This window comes from Melanerpes formicivorus, unplaced genomic scaffold, assembly GCF_026170545.1.
Source record: "Melanerpes formicivorus ecotype bairdi unplaced genomic scaffold, bMelFor1.0.p_v2 SCAF_8, whole genome shotgun sequence".
In the NCBI taxonomy this organism is placed as follows: Eukaryota; Metazoa; Chordata; class Aves; order Piciformes; family Picidae; genus Melanerpes; species Melanerpes formicivorus.
Genome location: NW_027142360.1, coordinates 19,671,120 through 19,693,736, shown reverse-complemented (window position 1 = coordinate 19,693,736; position 22,617 = coordinate 19,671,120). Strand labels below are relative to the sequence as shown.

General features: G+C 53.8%; 2 protein-coding genes across 4 annotated transcripts in view; one reads left to right on the top strand and one right to left on the bottom strand.

The window, feature by feature from the left end:
- The window catches only part of CUNH22orf23 (chromosome unknown C22orf23 homolog), a 6,262-nt gene extending 4,339 nt beyond the window's left edge, over positions 1–1,923 (top strand). Inside the window, exon 6 of the mRNA XM_068142427.1 lies at positions 136–1,923. Coding sequence (XP_067998528.1) covers positions 136–240 — 105 coding nt within the window. The 3' untranslated portion in view covers positions 241–1,923. The remainder of the gene's footprint in view (positions 1–135) is intronic.
- MICALL1 (MICAL like 1) lies at positions 1,860–22,617 on the bottom strand. Of its 3 annotated transcripts, XM_068142423.1 has the most exons (16): positions 22,447–22,617; positions 15,891–15,939; positions 14,029–14,170; positions 12,856–12,959; positions 12,008–12,144; positions 9,047–9,630; positions 8,479–8,542; positions 7,033–7,418; positions 6,219–6,697; positions 5,613–5,747; positions 5,187–5,313; positions 4,759–4,849; positions 4,300–4,373; positions 3,713–3,827; positions 3,333–3,379; positions 1,860–3,045 (listed from the first exon to the last, which is right to left on the bottom strand). In XM_068142423.1, the coding sequence occupies exons 1-16, from the start codon at positions 22,590–22,592 to the stop codon at positions 2,924–2,926; spliced, it is 2,802 nt and encodes a 933-aa protein (XP_067998524.1). In that variant the 5' UTR covers positions 22,593–22,617; the 3' UTR covers positions 1,860–2,923. The 3 variants fall into 3 exon arrangements, with proteins under 3 accessions (XP_067998524.1, XP_067998525.1, XP_067998526.1); XM_068142424.1 differs by lacking the exons at positions 15,891–15,939; positions 22,447–22,617 and having other exon boundaries at positions 12,856–12,955; positions 14,029–14,115; XM_068142425.1 differs by lacking the exons at positions 14,029–14,170; positions 15,891–15,939; positions 22,447–22,617 and adding an exon at positions 13,625–13,771.

Sequence of the window (22,617 nt, the reverse complement as noted above, 5' to 3'; positions counted from 1 at the left end):
TTTAGCCTTTCTTTTCATCTCTGTGTGTAACTTAATCAGGGAAATGGAACTTTTGTTCTTGGGGCTGGCCAAAGAAGAGGAAAAAAAAGCTGCTGGCTTTCTCCCTGCTCAGCTCTTCCCCCTTGTGCTTTACAGAAAATGCGTGAGATGGAGATCATTGACAAGAAGAGAAGTGAGGAACTAAGAGAGAGCATGACAAAAGACTCCCCTAGTGGGAACAAACACGATCCCCGTGACTAGGCCAAGGGAAAAACACAAGTGCAGTTTGTTCCCACCTGTTCTTCCTAGACTCTTGGCATCATAGGCTGGAGGGCATGCCTGTGCCTGTACCCAAAGAGGGGCCAGCACCACCTGTTGCCTAAAGCCAGAAGGCAGGAGCAACTTGTAAGTAACTGGTGACAGAATAAAGCTGTCACAAGATGCTACCCACACCCTGGATGCCTTTTTGCTCAGCTGTTTTAGAGATGAAAGCAGACAGCAGTGGCTACCAAAACATGACAAAGCAGAGCCCCCTTCAGCCTATGCAATGCCTTAGAGGACAGCAATCCACCCATAAAAACCTCACTCTTTTCCATCCACCCAGAGGTGGAGCTCTCTTGTAACAGCACAATGCTAATGTGTGTTCCAATGCACATCTATAACCTGTTCCTGTCCCCAAGACTCTGGGAATGGCAGAGCTGGCAGATGGCAGGGAGAAAGATGCAGCTGTGTGGCCTTCTGCAAATAGGAGCTTCTGGCACTGCTGCAGGTCAGTGTGGTTGTCCATCAACAAACTTCTTGCTGCCAGCTGACCTGGGCACACACTGGGGACTAGCTGCCACAAGTATTGCTAAGAAGCACATGATGGCATGTTAAGGAAAGTGGAAGTGGACTTTATGCTGGGGTTTACACAGGAAGAACAAGGCATCATACTTCAGCCTGCTGGAGGACAGAGGTGGAGGTATGTGTGAGGTGACCAAACAGCCATTTCCAGGCTCTGTGGGAAGCTGATGGATGCTCTGCCTACCATGCTTTCAGGAACCAAAATGCCACAGCAAGCCTGCAGCACAGAGCAGCATGCACTGGGCTGAAATCCCTTCTCCTCAGCACAGCTCTGCTCCTCAAAGCCAGGCAGCATGCCCTGTCCCCAGGACAAAGGAATTGGAAACCTAGGCTGTGATGGGTTTTTAAATCCAATGTTCCTTTTATTTCTGTTCAGGTGAATGGAAGTCACAGAGTTAGTTCAGTGTAACTTACAAATCAGAGCTCTGACCAGGCACAGGGCCAAGGGTGGCAGGCTGCAGCAATCCCAGTGGCCTTTGGCAACAGTGACATGACAGCAGGCTCTGAAGAGGATTTGCTTCTCTTTGGAGAAGAGTTGTGCTTTGGGATCTCCCCTCCCCACTACTGCTCCATATCAGCCTGCTTGGTAGGGCAAGAGTGAGACAGCATGGCCAGTGCAGGGCTGAGCTTGTCATCTCCCAGCCATGGAGGCCACGCTGGGATTGAGGAGGAACTTGAGGCCCTCAGGTTTTGGGAAGTGAAGATCCCTTTCCAGAATGCTACACCAGCCACCTTGCAAGGCACTGCTCCAAGAGTGTTTTGGCTAAAGCCTGTTGGGTTCTTAGAAGGGACTGCAGCAGTTTGCTCGGGGCTGCTTATGACTGGTTTGCTAATGAGAAGGCATGATGAACAGCTGACCAACCAAACACCCATGAAACTCTAATTCAGGCTGATCCAACAATTCAATAAATAACTCCTCACCTTGGAGGAGAAGGCAGGAAACAAAAATGGAAGGAAGAAGAGATGATTGGAATGACACCACCCCCCCCCTTTCCCTCCTCCTTTGTACACACACGCACACACACGACAAATAAAATAAGGGGCTTAAAAAGTTTTCCGAGTGGGTTTGAATTCATCTAGTAAAGGAGGTGTAAAAAATAACCAGCCAACTCCTGCACACTTTTAAAGTATACACAGATGAAGCTGAGTAAAGGTCAGTTGTGACTGTGCCTCTCTCCCCAGCCGCTCGGCGGTGGCGCTGGTGGGCAGGGGCACAAGCCAGGGGCACAAGCGTGGTGTGCCCCTTGCTGGCACTGAGTCAGTCTTGAGCTTTTCTGCCCTTGCCTGGAAAAGGAAATGTTCTTCCCTCCCCTGGAAGGCAGCAGAGTCAGCGGTGTTTAGCAGCAGTGGGGGAAAAGATGTCCTGAGTAGGGCATGTGAGCTACAGCCCAGCAGCTGTACACCGTCCCCTTGGGTCCCCTCAGCCCTGTAACGGAGCCTGCCCAGCCCTGGTGCTCGAGGGACAGCTCAAAATAAATAGGGCACCAGCTGTGGTTTTGGCTTTGGCTCTAGAACCTTGTGATACAAGAGTGTTTTCCTAGCATTTTAGTTTAGGCAGTAAAAGAATCCTGGTTCTGATACCAGAGTTTTCTCCTGAAGTTAGAAATGGGACAGGAAGGGGACAAGAGCAGGTGGGCAGGGAGGGCCAGGCAGGCCCAGTCCCCTCCTGGCAGAGGCTGGAGGCACATGGAACCATCACAGTTAAAAGCAGAGGGGATGGGGGCAGTTAGTGCAAGTTTTCCCACAAATGCCAAACTCCTTGGCTTGCTTCTCAGTTAGCAACAAGAACACGCAGTGGGGTGACGTATCCAGAGAGCAAATCCATCTTCTCCCCACCTCGTTAGCAAGGCTTCATGGAGGGAATGGTCAGGCTCCTCTGCAGCCTCAGGAAGGGGAATGCTTTGGTTGGACTTCCCCACTCTGGGCAGAGGGCTGGCATCTCCCCGGGGTGGCAGCTCCAGTGCCTGGGGAGGATGTAGGGAGAGGGGTGAGGGGGAGCAGGGGGAGACAAGCCCCCATTCCTGGCAGGTGTCCCAGCCAGCTGCAGGGAGGCCAGGGCAGTCAGGGAGCACATCAATCCCACTGCTGATGTTCCCCTGCTTTAGCTTTTCTCCTTGGGTGACTTGCTCTTGGAGTCATGCTTGTTGCCTAGCAGCTTAAGCACCTTCATGGGCTTGAATTTGCCTTTCTTCTTGCTCTCGGTGTCCGCCTCCTTGTGAAACTCTGGGGTTGCAAACAGAGGGTGTTACTGCAGAATGCTGATGGTTGTACACATGCAACAACAGGGGCAAGGCTGGGAGGCAGGAATCAAAGCCCTCTGCTGTATGTTTTCCTGTGGTAACAGGGGTGTGCAGCACAACTATGCCCCAAACTTTAACAGCCCTACAGGAAAGGCTCCAGAGCCTATACAGAACAGAGGCAATCTCTCCTCCTGCACGCAGCCTGTGCTGCCCCTCACTGGGGTCAGCAGTGAAAACATCACTTCAAAAATCATTCCAGCTGTTTCTTACCTTTCCTTTTAATCATGGCTTCCAACATTTTATCCTCCTCCTCTTCTCTGAAACAAAGAGTGGGAAGTAGGTCAGCAATTCAGCCCTGAAAACAGCTGCTGTATTGTTTACAGCTAGAGAACCTCCCACTTAAAAGACACAGTGGGGCAAATCCATCACTGTCTTGTGAGCACTTGCTACCAGGAGGACAAATACCACATGCTGCAAGTACTGCCCTGTCTCCCACACTAGGCATTCAAATAGAAAAGAACTGGGAAGCCTGGGAAAGATGTCAGCAACAGGGGCATCTTGGGACACCCCCATGAGTTGTTGGTGTGGTGCTGAGTCAGATGGGCTGCCCTTTTTCCCTCTCCCACAAGCCCACCCTACTCCTCGCTCACCTCTGCCGGTCCTCGTCCAGGCAGTTCACAATGGCGTTCCTCTGCTCAATGATGGTCACCAGCTCCTGCATCAGCACCTTCTCCCTCCCTCGGTCCTCATCAGTCCAGTCTTTCTCTGCCCAGACAAACACCAAAGGACAGGCAATTGAATAGCTGAAGGAGCTCAGACTTGGAGCTTTTGAGGTAAAGAATGTGTTCAAGAAACATGTGGACGTGGCACTTCAGGGCATGGTTTAATGGTCTGAGGCTGATGGTTGGACTCAATCATCTTAGAGGTCTTTTCCAACTGAAAACAATTCTAAGATTCCCTAGCATGATCCCCTGCCACCTTGCCATGCTGCAGGGCCAGCTGGGCTAGCAGTGCTGTGGAGGGAGGGTCCTGTAGGTGGCATCCCATGCAGACAGAAGGCATATATCCCTGCATGAAGCTGGGGGCACGCAGTGAGATGTGGCAGCAGTCCTAAAGCCAGCTGATTGCACTGGCATCCCTAAAGATACCTCTCTCTTTGCCTGAGACCCACCCAGACAGAAAAGGGATGAAGCCCAGAAAGAAATTGGGAGTAACTGCACCCAGAGTGCTGCTTCACCTGGCTTGTTGAGGAGGCACCGCAGTTCATACTCCACATCCGACTGCCGCTGCTCCAGGTTCTGTTGCTTGAAGCTGCAAGGGAAGGGGACACTGTCAGGAACCACTGCAAGGCTCCAGAGAGGCAGAACATCACCCCAAGGTACAGGGTGAACTTGAAAAGAACCACTGTGATGCTGATCTTCTCAGCATCTTATAGCCAAAGGGCTATAAGGGAGCCAAGTACCAGCAGGGACCAGCCCTGGCTGCTCAAGGCCTTCCTGATGCAGGGGCTCTGGTGACCATCAGTGGATCAGTTCTGAGTGGGTTTGGATACATTTATCTGCTTGCCCTCTTTGCCTGCCTCCTCCAGGCAAGCAGGCTGTGCCAAGCTCTCATCTGGAAACACAACTTCAGGAGGGCTAAGACAGGGCTCTCTGCAAGCATGTCAGTGCCTCCCCACACACCCTCACACACTTACATGTAGATGAGCTCCGATTCATGGCGCACCAGCATGTGCTTCTCGTGGATCAGTTTGAACCAGTCCACCAGGAGGCTGTCCTCAGGGCTGTCTGCCAAGCAAAGTACAATTCAAAGCCATCCCCAGCTCTGCAGGATCCCACCACCCTCTGCCAAGCCAGGAGTAGGGCACTGCCCTAGATCAAATCTGACCTCACTCAGCCTGTTCCTGAGCCCCTGAAAGACCTTATCTCTTCTCCCACCCACTTCCACTCTAGGGACATCTCCATGTCAAGGGCATAGCTGTGCCCATTCTTGGAGCCCAGCAGAGTGGTTTTCCACCCTCAGCATCAGCAGGCAGGAAGTCACCACTGCTATCTCCTTGGCTTGACACAGGACAAGCCTTGGGTCTCTCCTGCCCCACACCCACAGACAGCACACTCCAAGTACCGTTCTCAGCACTGCGAAGCTTTTCCTCCAAGGCTACCCCACGGTGCTCCAGCTGGTCCAGCTGGTGCTCGATAGCATCCATCTCCCCATAGATGTCTTCCTCAGGTATGTACTGATCTGTCTGCACCTGCCAAAACAAAAGGCAGAGAATTCTGTTACCATCAACCTCCAGTTTTCAGGACCAACTCTACAGCTGGTAAACATTAACAAGGGTAGGAGGACAACAGAACACTCCACTTAAGCGTGGATCTGAAATCCTTGCCTTGCTCTGGAGGCCATGGTGCTGCCACCAATGGGGCACAGCCTCCACAGCCACCTGTGCAATCCCTACCCACACACACATCAGTGGGGTGCATGCAGACAGCTATGGTCCTGGGGGACAGTACAGAGCTGGGTTTTGGCCCCTGCTCCCAAGGGCCCTCTTACCTTGCGCTTGATGAGGGGGAAGCCATGACCCGGTGCCGGAGGACGCACCGGCTTGGAGCCCTTGGGAGGCTTCTTTGCAGAGGGGGAGGCAGCAGGTGATGGCTTCCGGTTGAAAGGGTTCTCTTTGCAGGAAGACTGGAGAGGGAGGGACAAAAAGAGGTAAAAGAGGATCTGGGAAAGGGAAGGGATACAGCATCCCAACATCTGGGACTGACCAAACAGGGCAGCCCCACACCCTCCCAAAGGAGGAACGCAGCACTGATCACCACCAGCAGCACAGCCACGAAGCTAAGAACAGCTCCTGTTTGGCATCAGCTCCCCTGCTTCCAGCAAGCATGCTGAAATACTTTCCTTCACAGTTACATTCCCATTTGCTCTGACCACATCTTGCCTTTTCTCTGGCACATGGGGCAGGTAGAGCACAAGCACATCTGCCATTTAATGAGCATATGCCTGAGGTTTGTCTTCAGGGGGTCACACAATAAACCCATCTAAGGGGCAAGCCTTAGGGGCTTGTCCTAAGGGACTCATAATCCCCACTGTCACACAGTGATGAGTGGGAAGAAAATCACCCTGATCTGCATGGGAGGAAGGTCACCATCTCACCTTCAGCTGTGGCTTGGGTGAGGAGGGTGTCTTAGGGCTTCCAGCACCACCATCTGAAGCCAAGAGGATGGGTGTAGGGCTAGCCCCAGCAGGAGGCTTGAGGGACAGCCGGCTGGGGCTAGTCTTTAAGCTGTTGGTGGAGGCACTCCTGCCAGGGTGTTGGGTGCTAGGCTGCACCTCCCCACTGAAGCTGGCCAGCTCACTGGAGGAGGAGAAGGAGGAGTTGGTGGAGAGGCTGGCTGGGGCAGCAGGGCTCTCGCTGGAGGAGACGCTGGCCAGCGGCGTGTCGGCGCTAGAGGTCTTGGTGGCCGTCGGTGTATGGACAGTAGGCTCAGAAGAGCTTTTGGGCACTGCGGCCTCATCGGTGTCACCCAGAACCTTGGCTGAACTCTCAGAGTTGATGCTCTCAAGACTGAGGGCTGGAGATGGGGTGGAGGATGATGGCTCAGAGTGTGACAGCCTGGAGATGGGGTGATGGGCTGCAAAGCAAAGGGAGAGCTCAGGAAGGAAGAGGGTGGGGCAGCCAGGAGAGAAAGGGAGTGTGGTATATACTGGAGACAGGGGTGAGGGCAAAGGCAATCAGTGTCTGTCTGTCTGCAGAGAAGACAGAAGGGACTCTCCAGTGCAGAGGTCTTGTCTACAGATGCTGTACTCCAGTGGGTACAAAGGACATGGCTAGCAACAGCCTCAGCACAGCCATCACTGCATTAAGGACTGGTCTGCCAGAGTGATACAAGGCCAGAGGGAAGGGGGAGTCTCCCAGGGGCTGCACAGGGGTCGTGGAGGAGGTGTAACGGGGTGTGGGGAAGCTCACCTAGGGGGGAAGCACTGGGGGCTCGTGGAGCTGGCCGCTTCTTTGCCTTTGGGCTGCTGGTGGGAGTGATGCCATACCAGGGGTGAAGAGGCTTGGCAGCAGTCTCACTCTGCTCCTGCTCAGGTGTGCTCTTTTGGGCAGCAGCACTCTTCTCTTCCTCCTCCTCATCCTCCTCAAATGGATTGTACGATTTGGCCTCTGTGGCATCAGACCTGTTCTCCTCACTCCTGACTTTCTCCACCTCCTCTCCATCCTCTTCCTCTGTAGTCCTACTTGGAGTCTCTTGGCTGCTGCCTGGGGGAGGAGGAGGAGCTGGCTTCTTCTTGGGCTCTGTCTGCACTAAGGCCATCCATGGTGGGTCCTTGGCTCTCACAACCATTCCAGCACTGGGAGAACAGAAAGAGAGTTTGAGGCAGCAGGCAAGAAACAAGCTGGAACAGTAAGGCACAGGAGAAGGACTTAGCCCTCAGAGGAAAGGACAGATGGAGCAGGAAGTCTCCCATGCAGAAGCAGCTTTCTCATCCAAGTGTGGCCCTAGTCTTTCCCAGACACAGTGCCTCATTCTCTGCAGGCAAACCTATGGGTCTGAGGGAAATGCACCCTGCCTGCCTTGCTTTATGGGCCCAGCTGAAAGTTACAGCCTCCATCTGTCAGGCAGTGTTGAAGGCTGAGCTTTATGGGCAGAGCTGTTCTCTCCCTGACACCCTGACTAGATCCAGCTCTGCCCCCAGGCTGTGTGTGGAGGGGGAGTGGAGATCAGACACTTGCACTGTGTGGTCACACTCCTTACACTTCAGAGGGCTGCTTATCACCTTGCCATCCAAGCATCCCAGGGATGGACTCCTCTGCTAACTCCTGCAGCTGGAAGCACTGCTGCTGCTCTGGGGGCACATCCCACAGCAAGCCCACACACTGCTCAGTGAATCACTGCTGGTCAGGCAGTCAGCTGTCACTTGCTGCAGCCACCTCCTCCTTGGCCACTGAGAATGCAGGGTGCTTGTGCAACCTCTGCCCAGGAGCAGACAAGAATCAACCAACCCCAGCAGGCTCCTGGGCAAGAGCTCAGGAAGCATAAAGGTTGCTGTTAGGCACTCACAATGTCCCTGCACTGGACCTTTCCCAGGCCAAGCCCTCCAGACTGCAGACCAGTGTCCCCTTCTGAGCACCCACAAGCGGGGCCACCAGGGAAGGCAGTCTGTGTGTGCCACAGAAACACCTTTCTGAAGTCTCCCAGCTCTGCACTAACCCTAGGAAACAAAGACCCCGAGAGGTGGACAAACACTGTCAGCCTGACTGTACTGGACTGGCACCCATTAGGTATGGGAAGGGACCTGATCATAGCCTACATCCTGAGAGCAGAGGCTGACAGAAATGGAAGAGGAGACCACAGCCCCCCCAGTCCCATCTCGCTGTGGGGGCTGCAGGTGACCTGTGAGGAGGACGTACCGATCAGAGGAGCAGGGTCTCCCTCGGGGTTTTGGGACAGGGGGGCTGGCTTCAGGTACCCTACCTAGAAAGACACAGGGTCAGACTGTCACAACACCAAAAGGACATGGATAAAGAGGTTGAATCAACACAAGGCAGCTCTTGCATATTCCCACTCTCTGAAGGCCTGATGGCATTTCTCCCAGTCAGTGCAGTCAGTCAGTCTCAACCCTGCTTCTCTTTGTCTTCCCACCCCACCCTGGAAGCTGCACTCAGAGAACTGTTGTGCCTCTCTGTCCCCACATGGGCAAATTGCTCCAGCTCTGCTACCTTCCCTCAAGGCTGGCAGCATCCCCTGGAGAGCTCTGGAGAAAAGCATGGGAGCAGGCAGGTGTGGAACCCAGCGCTGCTCTCCCCGCCATGGGGACGGTCGGCAATCGAAGGCTCCGTGTCCGAGCCTGAGATTTACCTGGAGGCAGAGGATGTCAGGCTGCAGAGAAGGAACAAAACTTATCCAACCTGCAGCTGACCATCTCAGCCGCTGGGGAGGTGAAGAGTAAGCCCTGCCACCACCCAATGGTGCTCTTACCGTTCAGCATGCCAGGCCCACACTCACTGCCCTCGCCCTGGAGAGTGGATCTGGGCCGGGGGACGGGCTGAGCGGTGGGGGGGGACAGGGCCGAGGCATCGGTGGCTCTCCTTGGGGCAGGCGTGGGCCGTGTGTCTCTGAGCTGTCCCTCCAGGGAGCTGGCTTTGTCCTGGATGAGCAGGGTGGGCTTGCTGGGAAGGGGCGGTCTGGGAGGAGTTGTTTGGGAGAGGGGTGCCACGCTGCCTGCAGGAGCAGGGGCCGTGGCTGTCTCTGCCTTGCTGGGTGTGCCGTCCTTCTCCGCTGGGCCTGCCAGCCCCTCTGCAGGCACGTGGGGCTCTGCCATGCCTGCCAGGGAGTCACTGCTGTCCTTCCCCACCTCTGCTCCTGCGGGGAGGCTGTCCTCACCCACACTGCCAGCTCCAGTTTCAGTTCTTAGCTCTGGTGACAGTTGGTCCGGGCTGGGTCTCCTCTCCGCCTTCCCGCTCGTGGCCAATTTACCACGATGCTGTGTGCAGACAAAAGTCCCTGCCTCTGACCCAGGCTTGTATGACCCAGGGAGCAGTGTGCTGGAGCACTCCTTACATCTGCCAATGAGAAGAGAACACCCTGTGAGATGGGGGATGCCATCCCGACCTTCAGGGAAGGCAATGCACCTGGGAGATCCTTGCAGGGCTGTGGAGATAGTTCCCACCTCTGCTACCAATCTCAGTGTGGTCTTGGAAAAGTCATTCAGAAAAGGAGAGGAACACTGAAACATCATCATGCCACTGCATGAACCCATAGGGAGTTGACAACTCAAATACTGTGCACATCTGCCCCGGGAGGTGGTGGAGTCACCATCCCTGGAGGTGTTCAAGAGGGGACTGGACGTGGCACTTGGTGTCATGGTTTAGTAGTCATGAGGTCTTGGGTGACAGGTTGGACTTGATGATCTTTGAGGGCTCTTCCAACCTTATTGATTCTATGATTTGAGTTCCACCTTCAACTCAAAGGATTTAATAGATGTGGAAGGACAACAGTTGGCATTGGGACATGGCATGGTTTCCAGACCTGGAAAAGCAGAAACCCACCGTTTTCCTGGACAAGGTGTGACTGGTAGGGGGCAGGAGAGACAGCTGCCAGATCACACATGGCCCTGGAAGGTGGGAAAGGGATTCACAGGTATGAAACAAGAAGTATAAGCTGGAATCAGGGAGCAGCTGGTTCAGAACTGGCACAGAGAAGCTACAGCCTTCCTCGTGGGGGCCAGGGGTCCAGGCAGGTTAAAGAGCCATCAGATGCATTTGGGAGGGACAGGCAGGAATGAAACCCCCAAAGTCTGAATACTAAATAAAAGAAGCAGCATAGAAGCCTGGCTTGGTCTCACACTCACCCTTGCTGGTGCTGACCACAGACCCCACCAGGGTCATGGCATTTGGCTGGCAGGACAAGGGAATGATGCAGTAGGACCCTTCTGTCACTCTGCCTTGCCTGCTGAAACGAGGCAGCTTCCCTCTCCTTTACTGCCTGCCACATCTCTTTGGATCATCCACTCTTTCCCTGCTGAGCCTTTGAATTCTCCCTAACAAAAGCCCTCCAGGTGCAGGTGTAATACACAGCACTGGCAACCAAGTCAGCCCTTTTCCACCTGGGAAGGGAGGTGGAGAGCATGCATGAAACAGAGCCAAAGGCAAGGGGCTGATCAAGCACTCCCATGAAAGCCAAGCTTGTTCCTTCTTGTCCAAACACCTGGCACTCACAGCAGCTGGCTGCCCTACACTGCAAGCTGATAACTTTGGGGAAGAATTCTGCTCTTCATGTCCAGTTGGCTGGGACTGGATTTCCTTTGACATGTAGAGCAGGAGTGTGAGGACACAGGGGCTGCAGAGAGAAGGGGAATGACAAAATGGAAGAGGTGGCAAGCTGGGACAAGGGGAGAAAGAGGTTTGCTTTGGTTTTATCCCCATGAAGCCAGAGAAAATGCTGCCACAGCATATTCCCAACCAAACATTGCTCATGAATCAGCAGGGGGAAAAAAAAACATACGGAGGCAAAACACTTGGGATGAAATGACAGGAATCTGACTGCTGAGTTTGAAGGGCCATGAGCTGTGCCAAGGCAGACAGGGCACCTCTCCTATATCAGGCCCATGAGCAGTGCTGCACCTGCACCCCAAAGCTCCTGCTTTTGCCACAGCTGCAGATGGGAATCTTGATGGGCCTTAACTCAGCTCCCCTCCTGCAGCACCGTTGCTATGACACATCCCTGACAGGCTAAGGCAGAAACTGTTCACACAAGTGAATGAGGCCTCCAGTGTCTTCTCAGTGGCTCAGTATTTCTGTCCTCAGACACCAGCTCTTGTCCTGTGGCCCACAGGGGAGATCTCACCACTCCAGCAACAGTTCAGGAAAAGCAATGACTTCACAGGTGTGCAGGTAAGGACCTGCACCCAGGGAGTAAACCACAGAGCTGCTGACGTCTAATCCCCCATTCCTCAGTTTTGTAACAGTCTGCAGCTCTCCACATGCTCCCCTGAGAGCTCAGCACCACCCCAGGCAGCTTGGCAGCCTGTGTATCCAGTTGAGGATGCGGAGAGTAGGTGGAAGGAGGTCTGCAGCACGATGCCTTAGCTTAGACCTCACTGGAATGTGGTGGAGGGTGTTCTAGGATGGCAGGTGGTAGAGAGACAGAGAATCCTGGTTATAGAGGTGGGAAAAGCCTAAGGGGCTGGGATCCCAAGTCAGGGAAGTGGTAAAGCACAAGAGAGCAGGGGAGGCAAGCAGCAGAGGATGGGCACAAGGACCTAGTCTGACTTCTGGGACAGGGGCTGGGAGGCAAACAGACTCTCTTCAGGACCATTTTGGACACCGCGGTCGATGCTCCATGTTGCCCATGGACAGGGACAAAGATGGGGAGCAGCTGGCCACAGAGCTCAAGTTTGCCAAGGAGAGCAGCACCCTGCCAGGCCTGGCCACAACATACCTAAAGCAGTGGCGGTGGTAGAGCTTGCCCTCAGCCAGGTAGCGCTGGACCAGGTGGACATGCTGCTGGCAGGCTGCGCAGGTACTGCTGAGTGTGGGGCGCTGGGGCTGCTCCAACGGCTCCAGGGGGGCATCATCCTGACACACAATGCACAGGCAGCTCAGCATGGGGGCCATGAGCTTCTCCCCAGCCCACAGCTTCTCCAGGAGCAGCTGCTCTGCCAGTCCCATTGCTGAGTGCCTGTGGCACAGCTAGGGGCTGACCTCAGGGGCTGATAATGCACAAAACAGCTGCCCCTGCGCCCAGGCACAGACAGGCTGCCTCTTCCCAAATTAGCAGGGGCCACTCCAAAACATGCCTTGCCCCTGTCTAGGGCTTAAGGGCCATGGAAGGAACTCATCTACACCCCAGGCAGCAGAAACCTGCAAGAGGAACTCCTCTTTGGACAATGTGCCACCCTGGACATCGGCTAAAATCTGAACTAAAGGGCCAAGAAAGAAAGAGGCATCCTTCCTGTTCTTCTTATCCCACATTCCTGCTCCCTTCTCATCAACAGGGTTATCCTTCCACAGGAGGGATGGTGGCTTGTGCCCTGGGTGGCTCAAGGAACCACCCAGCACCAGTTTCTTGCCTGCCATGGCCAAGTTTCAGCCCTGACTCTTAGAGAGAAATCACTCTCAGCCAGATCCCTCAAGGCACCAAATCCCAAACACCCCTCCCAGCCACAAAACCAAAGGTATCCCCCCGCAAAGATCCATCCCACTGTGGTGGCCAATTCCCCATCTTGCCATCTGCAGTGCAGGGAGCCCCCCTGTCCCAGGCTGGCTTGGAGTGATGAAATGATGTACCTGTGGGGGGGGGGAGCTCTCGCTGACAGCCGCGGGCTTCTTGTGGGACAGCAGAGGCGTCGAGGAGGCAGCAGCTGGGTGCTTCATAGGCGGAGGGCCTCTGGCTGGAGGCAGGAGGGAAAGGAGGATCAGGCACTGAGAGAAGCAGTGACTCACACCACCCGTGTGGGGGGAGGGGAGGGGAAGAAAAAAAAAGTCATCTAGCCTTGTGACATAGGACGGGAGGTGCCGTTCCTGACACTTCAGTGCCTATTTTAGGTGGAAGAGACAAACACAATCTAATAATGGGCCAGCTGTGGGAGCCTGACCCTGCTGCAGATCCCCTTCTCTGGCCCAGGGATACCAGCCTCCCACTGTGATTTGATTTACTCATCAAATGCTGCTTGGCTTCCTCATAATCAGCTCCTTAAGCAATGCCTAAAGCCCAGAGCACCCCGGGTAGCTGCTGATGTATTGTTGTGACCCACTGAGCCCCCAGGCTTCCAGGCTGTCAGCAGGTCTTTGAAGTCTCTCTTGCCCATCTGGCACTCACACACCGTCCCCAGCAGGAGTCCTTGGCTAGGAGGCCAGCACCCCTGGAGAAGTATATGCACGTGGAAGAGATTTATCTGATGCTGTGGCTAGAGAGCAGAGCAGAGACCTGGAGCCCTTGTCTCCACCCAGCAGGGTGCCCTAGAAGAGCTGTCTCAGAGCAGCACTGGGCTCAGGTCGCACTGCTGATGTGAGACACTCCTCCCCTCCCTCTGTCCTCCAGGAGCTTCACACTTACCAATGTGATGGAAGCTAGCTGTGCTAGGCAGGCTGCTTGTCTAGCCTTCTCCTCTTTCAGTGAGTTAAAGCAGATCATAAAGGGGTCTGATGAGCACCAGAGGTGGTGGCTCAGCCCGAGTGGCAGGAATGCAGCATAGAGGGAGGAGACACAAGGCGTTCCTCTTCCCGCAGCCTGAGCTGTTTAATCACTCCCCACTTCTTGTGAAATCCCTCCCTACTCTACTCCCTGTGCCAGGCCCTCCTCACCAGCAGCAACAAGACCCAGGAGAGGCAAGTACTGTCTTCTCCTTCCCCTTCCTCATGAACACACAGGGCTCCATTTGCCATAGGCAGGAAGAAACACAAGGTAACACCAGGTCTCCTTGTACTCAAGCAGGGGCAGAGGGGTGGGGGAACACTCACCTTGGCTGGGGCTGTTGAAATGGTTGTAATACTGAGACACATAAGTCATGATGCTGAGGCAGTCAGGGACCTTCATGGAGACCATGTCATTGGGATCCAGCAGGGCTGGGATGCCCAGCTCCCGCTCTGCCACTTCAAAGGCCTGCACAAACAGCAGAGACAGGCATTAAGGAGAGAAATCTGATGCTTTCTGAAAAAGAACAGAGAAATCCAAGTTGGAAGGACCCTGGAGAACGTTAAAGTAAGCCTATGGCATCTCAGGCAGGCAGAGGCTCCCAGACATGTTGCTTGTCTGGAAAGGTAGCATCAGAAATAAGGGAAGGAGCTGCTACAGCTGTCCTCTCCTCTGAGTCACTTCAGCTGCCTGTGCCTCCGTTAGCTCCCACCCGAGGGGTCTTGATATTCAGCTGCTGCACAGGGACAGAAAGGACTCTCAAGAAGTCTCAGTTTTCATTTGAAAAGAGATTGAGTGTATTTTCAACCTGTGAAATTGGCACACCAGCAGTGCTTCTCACACAAGAGCTCAGCAGAGCCTTGGTTGGCACCATGAAGGGCCTAAGGCTGGCAGATACTTCCTGCAACACAGCCAAACAGCAGCTCTCCTGAGCAGTGTCCCCAGCCACTCCAAACACTCACTCCACACAAATACTGTCTCTGCCCATCTGTTCTTGCTCTGGGGTGTCCCATCTTCCCACAGCCCCAGTTTACACAGCTATCTCAGCTCAACTGCCAGCAGCCTGCCAGGCACAAGCCACTTCAATGTACACTGCTACTGAAAGGAAGGACTGAAGGAGGAAAATAGCTGTTTGAGAGCTTCCCACTTCATGGTGTATGTGCATTACTGGTGATCCACTGTGCCATGGGCAGCATACCCACACTCATCTCCAAAGCAGGGGGATCAGAAGCTACAGCAGGGCCTGAGGAGAAAGCAAGCTGGGAGGGGAGGAGAGTGGTGTGAGCAGGTGCAAGGGTGTGGGTAAAGATTGAAGGTGCCTGGGGCAGAAGATGCTGTGCAGGATATGGGATTTAAAGGAATCAAGAAATAAGTGAACTATCTGCAGGACCTGGGGGTGTGAAATGTCCCTTATGGACACCCAGCTCTGCTCAGCCTGACTTTAAGCTATTTCTTGGGACTGAGCCTTGCTGAACACAAACCTGCAGGGAGCAAGAGGAAATCCCAGCTTAGGGGTCCCTAATAAGGCAAGAAACCCATTGCTTGGGAATGGGAAAAGATAGCTGTTAATGGCTAAAAGCAGCCAACTGGTCTAGGAAGGCCAGGATCCAGCTGGAATGCCTCACTCCTAAAAACCCAAACAACTAGCAAAACTCATCTTGGGAAGGTGATGGCCTGTATCTCTCCACAGACTATCAGATGGAGCTTGCAGCAATAAGGTCTTCAGCAAAAAAATCCCAAGGCTATTGCTGCTCTGTCCTACTCCTAGCTTCTGAGGTTAGGCATCTCCCCATTCCCTATTGCCTGCTTCAGCTGTTGGCTTCAGCTGTTCGAAGCAGAAGGGGAACACTGCAGACCAGTCTGGGTCCACCATGACCTTCCTCTCTGCCCCTGCTTGGAGTAAAATTAGCTTCCTGCTTCCACTGCCTGCAAGTCTGTGACAGCTGGCACCAAAGATGTTGCACCATTTTAATCTTCACCTGAAGACTGGCAGGAGAGCCATCTTCTCTTCACTGCAGGCTGGAAGCTGATGTTGTCCTCACGCTTCCAGAGAAGCTCTTGCAAGTTACTTGCACAGATTCTTCTTACACCCTCACCACTGTCACAAAGTCCTCCCACACTGCATAACCTCCATCAAGTCACTCTCCCATCCCTTCTTCCTTCTGTGCACTGCATAACTGGGACTTACCAAGCGATTATTCTCGTAGACATCATCCTTGGAGAGGGAATCAAAGTCTCTGAGAGGAGAAAGCACAAAAAGGCTACATGAGGTGCAGAGGAAAAGTGCCCAGTGCCACCGATCGGGATCTCAGGACAGTCGAACTTCTAACAACTCAACACAGAAGACCCTACATTAAAAAACCCCACAAACCTTGTCAAAGCAGATTTCAGGTTGTAAAGGCACAAAGAAACCAAAGGGAAATTGCAGTTAAAAAAGAGAAAGGGAAACAAAGAAGTCAGTCCCAAATGGGTGGTGACCAGGAAACGAAAATGTTGCTCTTGTCTCCTGTTATCCACTTCTGTCCCTGTGATTAAAGGGGTTGGCAGAAATACCAGGGCCACGTTCTGAACACCAGACCTGGCTGCACTGAAGGTTGCACACCACCACCCTAAACTTGCCCCTCCAAGACCACCAGCACCACAGCAGGAGAAGGGCAGGGAAGCAGATCCCCCGCCTCAAGAGAAAGAGCTGTCGGCGCTAGATCGCTGCCTTCGATGAGAGACCTTAGACAAACCTCCCTGTACCAGCTTAAGGGATTGGAGGTCAGCCCAGGATTTGGGGTGACACAGAAAGTCTTAACCTGCATTTCTCTCCTCAGTTGACCCCCAACACTTGCAGTACCCAGCAGGCTGTCTTCTGCCACAGTCTTTACAGCGAGGCAGAATGCTGCATGCAAGGAGAGGAGGGCACAGAGAGGGACCCCAGGAGTTCCCAATTCATGCACCTTGTGGCATTTCACTTTTTGCCTTGGATCCCTTCAGATGATTGCATCAGCCTGGTCACAGGGATTGACAAGCTGGTTTTTGTCAGGGGAGCAGAGGGTAGAGGGTTAAAGCAGTCTGCAGGTTTTCAGTGGAGGGGGAGAAATGCAGGAAGGATTTAGTTGTGCTGTTTGCATCTGTGTGTGGGTACAATGTGTGAAAACAGCATCGTGCTAAACGACTGCAGCCCCTTCCTGCCAAGGATCTCAGCTTTGTCACCAAAACCCCCTCATGCAGCAGCTGGCTGTGCCTGTGAGCTGGATTCACCAAGCCCAGAGAAGTTTAGGGTCGGGCAAAGCCACCCCAGTGGGGTGACAAAGCTTGGGATACCAAGCCAGAAGGACAGTTCAGGTTAGAGCGGGGAGAGTGTCCCCCACACCAAAGGTGCTGTTCAGGAACAGGGTGAGACAGAACCCTCCACCGTGCACCCATGGAGATGGGCTGCAGGAGCCTCCCTTCCTCCATCCCCCCTCTGGATTTTATTGCCTCTTCCTGTAACACCGACTCAACCAGCCCCTTCCCGAAGCCCCTTGGACGCCTTTCCCAGTGCTGCAGAGGAAGCCTGTGGTGAGCTCAGGAAGATTTTTCCCCAGCTGCCTGCGCCGCTGTGAAACCACATTTCCTCCGTTCAAAAGCGAGGGGCTGCTGCTGCTGCTTCCTCCCAGATAAATGAAACTGGAGCCACTGGCTGCTGCCGGGGCAAATGCAGCAGACATGCAAAAGAAGGGCTGGCTGCATGCTCAGCTCGGCCTTAAGCACCTTCCTGAACGCTCATGCAAATACTCACACGGAACTCAGCTTGTACAAAGTAACTGCAGCTTTCCCCTCTCTGCACGCTGGAGAGAAAAAGCTTCTTCCACAGCTTTCACTTTGACATGAAAACTAGTGGTGTGTTTGGATTTGTGACTAGTTTCCACTGGGAGATGTTTTTTTCCTTAAGTCTCTCCTTTCTTTTTTTGCCTGAAGAACTCCTTTAACCTCGCTGTGTGCTGCTTTGGGTTGGTTTTGTTGTTTGGGTTTTTTTTTCCCCCCCCTTTTAAAGAAAGTACCAGTTTGGGAACACAGGAGAAGTGATGACAGCAAAGTTTGATGTATCAACTGCCCTCTAAACATTCATGACCTTCGTTTTGAATGCCCTCACTTTCAGGATATGGGAGTGGTGCAGCTGGAGGCTGGAAGACTCCTTGGTGGCCTGGGCTAGGAGGGTAGTTTTTGACAGACAAAACATCATGTCCGTTCCACTCTGCCCCGGTGAATCAAAGCTGGTTTAGGAAACCAAGGCAAATCTGCCTGGGAAAGTGGATGCTAGCAGAGAGTCTGTGAGGTTCAAGAGGTAACAGGGGAGCTACCAAGCAGCAAGGGAATTTATTTTCCATTAATGTAGGACTGCAGACTCTCAGCTTTTACCCACGATATTGAAGCCCATCAGTACAATGCCCCAGGGATCACAGTTTATTCAGATCCTCTCTGCTGCATTTTCCATCCCTCCCTCTCAACAAGCCAAGAAGGACTGTAGGGACCTCCATCACTCCCAGCATGAGAACTCCCACATGCTGCTCTGTCACATGGAATTCCTGCATCCCTGTGGCTCCAGGCACGTTCCCTCTACCAACCTGAAAGGAGCAGGCATGGTGAAACGTCATCCCAGATGCAACCCTTTCCTCTCTATGATCTGCCTTCTCTGCAGAAAGGCCAGAGCTTGCCATCTCACAGCTCTGTGACATGTGGCTGCATGTCACGTCATTTCATCACCCTGATCTCAGCAGCCTTTCACCCAGCCCTGCTCAGGCTCCTCTCCTGATGACATTCCAGTCCAAGATGTAAGAACAGGCAAGACTCTGGCCATCCAGCTGAACAACTGTCTTGACTCAGCATATCCTGAAGTATTATTTCCATGCAAATAACATCCCAGGCACTTACCTAATTAGATACATGCAGAGCCACTACACACTCCAGGGTTTAGGGCAGCTGCCAGGAAGCACAGCAGACCCAGGGGAGGGGGAAGGGTATGTGGTACAGCTAAACCCAGAGCAAATTCCTGGATTCCTCAAATATAAATCATGAGCACTTCAACAGCAGTGCTGCATAATAAAGCCCTTTGGCTTTCCAGGTCTTGTCAGGGAAACACAGGCGGTACATGAGCAGAACAAATGAGATTTGTGATGCTTGCCTGTAACTGAACTCACAGCTCCAGGGATACAAAGCTGTGTTTCTAACACACAGCTCTCATCTCCTGCTTTCCTCGAGCCTCCATCTCTCTCAGCACTTGAGAGGCATGTGCCATGCTCTCTTACTCTTCTCACCCTTAAGTGCCAAGAACCTCCCTTGAGCCCCAGGGAGGCTGCACAGCTTGGGATGCTGACAGATGCTTCACTAAGCTGCAGAAAATGCCTTGTAAACACTAACTCTGTGCTTCAGATTTCTACAGCACCGAGCAAACTCGCTCATTAATCCCCACAGACCACTGCCATGTTGGGCTGGATGCTTCCAGCTTAACTAACAAGGGAAAAGAAGAGATTAAATGTCCTGCCTTAAGATCACAGAGCCAGCAGTGCAGTGAGAGGTTAAATCCAGATTTCCCACCTCCCCAGCTGGAAGAGAAAGGCAGTGAAACCAAGGGAGGTGAGTATAGCAGCGGAGCGAGAGTCAGCACATGGTTCATGGTTCAGCACACAGGTCCCATAGGTATGCTCCTCATCCTTGGTGGTCAGCTCAAGACACATTTAGCCAGAATCAGCAGGCACTGAGCACTTCCAGTCTGCTTCTTCCAAAAAAAAACCATTAAAAAGCCCTCTGGCATTTTCAAGGGCTCTGCAGGAGTCCCAGAGGAACATCCCTCTGATGCCACCTGTCTTATCCCAAGGTGACTGTGTTCAAAACAGGGGGCAAGCGGAAAACTGTCCTCAGCCTCACTTACCTCTATGACTTCAACCTTTGGGGAACAGCGTGGCAGCCTCATGGAGGCCAGAGGAGCCCCACACAAAGAAAGACCACTCAAGGTCAGAAACCTACTTGCAGATCCCTGCCAGGCCCCATTACCAGGCTGACTGAAAGCACTTTAGAAGAACAGCACACAAACCACTTTTCCTCAGCCGTCAGGAGATTTACTGCCTCTGATCCGATCTTCCCGCTTCCAAATCAGGACAGGCTGAAGAAGCTGGAATCAGATGAAATTATGTTCCTCTCCTAACCACCCTCTGAAAACCTTTCTACAACATGCCATGTCCTTGTAAGGCCCTGGGCTTTGTCTCAACAATATAGCTCACACAGAGGACCTGTGAAGCATTTGGTTAGGAGATCTGCCAGGAGCAGATCTAAGCCCACTGACAACTTAAAAGCAGTGGCTGCTGCTTAATGGGATGGTGAACATGGGGCGGTGAATATGGGTAATGGGAAAGCATCAGGGTGGTTTTAGTGATGTTCATGGTAAATTTTTGCTGAACCTCTGCTTTTCAGTCCCCAGTTACTGTGCCACTTAGCCAAAAAAAAAAAAGACAATGAAAACCTTTCACAAACATGGCAATTGCAGGTGCTCCTGTCCTTAATTTTGCTTCTTCCCCTCTAGCAGCCTTGTGACTGGGAGGGCTTTCAGAGGCTCTATCCTAGCTGGTCAAAGCAAGCCATACCACCTGGGAGCTACGGGGACACAAGATCATGCAGCTCCCTCAAGACCCAAACACAAAGCCACCACTCATCTCGGCTCTTGGTGGTTCCTGAACGTGATTCTGAGGGTTTTGTGGCAGCCACCTTAAACACAGCAGGCAACAGCTTGGTTCCTAGCCTACCTGTTCAGATTCCATTGTATGAACATGGACCCGTTTTGTTCTCTTATGGCTACTGCAGCTCCACAGCAGAGTCACTGCCCCAGCACCACAGAATGGTAGGGGTTAGAAAGGACCTCTGGAGATCACCCAGTTCAACCTCCCTGCCAAAGCAGGGATCAGCTAGAGCAGGCTGCCCAAGAACACAACCAGGTGGGTCTTGAATACCTCCAGAGAAGGAGACTGCACAACCTCTCTGGGCAACCTGTTTCAGTGCTCTGTTACCCTCAAAGAATGTTTTCCTCATTTTCAAATGGAACTTCCTGTGTTCCAGTTTGTGCCTGTTGCCCCTTATCCTATCACTGGGCACTACTGAAAAGAGTCTGGCCCCATCTTCTTGACACTCACCTTCTAGATATTTACAAGCACTGATAAGATTCCCTCTCAGTCTTCCTTTCTGCAGGCTAAACAGCCTTTCCTCCTGAGAGGAAACCCTCTGTCTGCTGGAGGCTGCTGTCATGACAGGAGGCAGTCCCGGGGCCAGCTTGGAAAAGTGAATGTGGTCAATGGAGGCAACCTGAGAGGAAGAGCCACCAGTCCCAGAGCAGAACGCGACAGGCGCGGAGCAGATGCGTGCCGGAGGCATGGCAAGGTGGAGCAATGTCTGCCTGCACTGCGACAGCTACCAAAGATCAGAGCAGAAGGAAGGCAGATTCCCAGCAGTGTGGGGCATGCAGTTATGGTGGCAGGTTGGGGCAGATTCCTTCCAGTGGCTCAGCCAGTTTCTCCAGCCTGACTCTGTGCCTCCAAGCAACCCCAAACTTACTGACTGCTGCTTGAAACACACATTGCCCCTCTAAGCCACCCTGTGACAGGGAGGTTGCCAGAGAAGGCTATCAATTACATAGAATTACATAGAATAAACCAGGTTGGAAGAGACCTTCAAGATCGTGTCCAACCCATCAACCAATCCAACCCACCTAAACAACTAACCCATGGCACCAAGCACCCCATCAAGTCTCCTCCTGAAAACCTCCAGTGACAGCGACTCCACCACCTCCCCAGGCAGCCCATTCCAATGGGCAATCACTCTCTCTGTATAGAACTGCTTCCTAACATCCAACCTAAACCTCCCCCGGTGCAGCCTGAGACTGTGTCCTCTTGTTCTGGTACTGGCTCAGTATCAAGGCTCAGTATCAAGGCTCAGTATCCCAGCTGGTGTCTGCTACCTCCTGCTTCTGCTGCGGCATTCACAGCAAACAAGCTGGAAGCAAATGCAAGAACTGACCTGCAGGGCTCTGCGTGTTTCGGAGTGGCTGCTTTTGGCAGTCGGGAATGTCCCGGTGCCAGGCAGGCCTCTGCTCCTGGGGAAGTGGGAACATCCACCTCTCGTAGGGGCAAAACGAAACACCCCTCCGGCCAGCTGCCAGAGCCAGGCTTCCTCCCTAACAAGGGCTCCTCCCAGATGGGTGTATGGCAGTACCAGCACGCTAGCTTGAGGCCAGACCTAGCTCACCTCCATGCTCACCTCCATGCTCTCCTCAGCCTTAAACCACTCGACTCCTGCTAACCCTGACCTTGAAGGGTCTTTGCGCCAGGGTCAGAAGGTCACTCACTGAAACACGGCATCCTTCATCCCGGTACCCAATCCCTTCCGGAGGCGACAGCGCCACTGCTGCGCTCTCTGGTCCCAGTTCCCCCACGTCCACTCAAAGGAAGCTGCCGTCCCTCCACGCCGGACAGCCCGGAGCCGCTTCCTACGGCGCTTCCCTGCGAGCCCCTCGCCCGCCCCGGCAGTCCCCGGGAGAGCTGCAAAGCAGCACAGACGGCCCAGCCCCTCCAGAAACGGAGACGCCTTCGCACCCCAAACCTCCGCTCCCAACACTCCTCCTCCCGCCCCCTGCGACCGCGGGGCAGAGCCAGTGCCCAGGGCGCCCCGTCCGGGGCGTCGGGCGAGGCCGGTGCCGCGCGGCCTGCACCGCCGCCGCCGCTGCCACTCACAGGAGGTCGGGCCGGTGCCGGTGGAGGATGGCGCAGAAGGCCAGGCCATCGCGGAAGGAGGCGCTGAGGTCGCGGATCTCCACGCCGCGGTAGCCCTCGCACTGCCGGCGGCACCAGGCTTGCAGAGCGCCCCGTGGGCCCGACATCGGCGCGGCCGCTGCAACCGCCGCC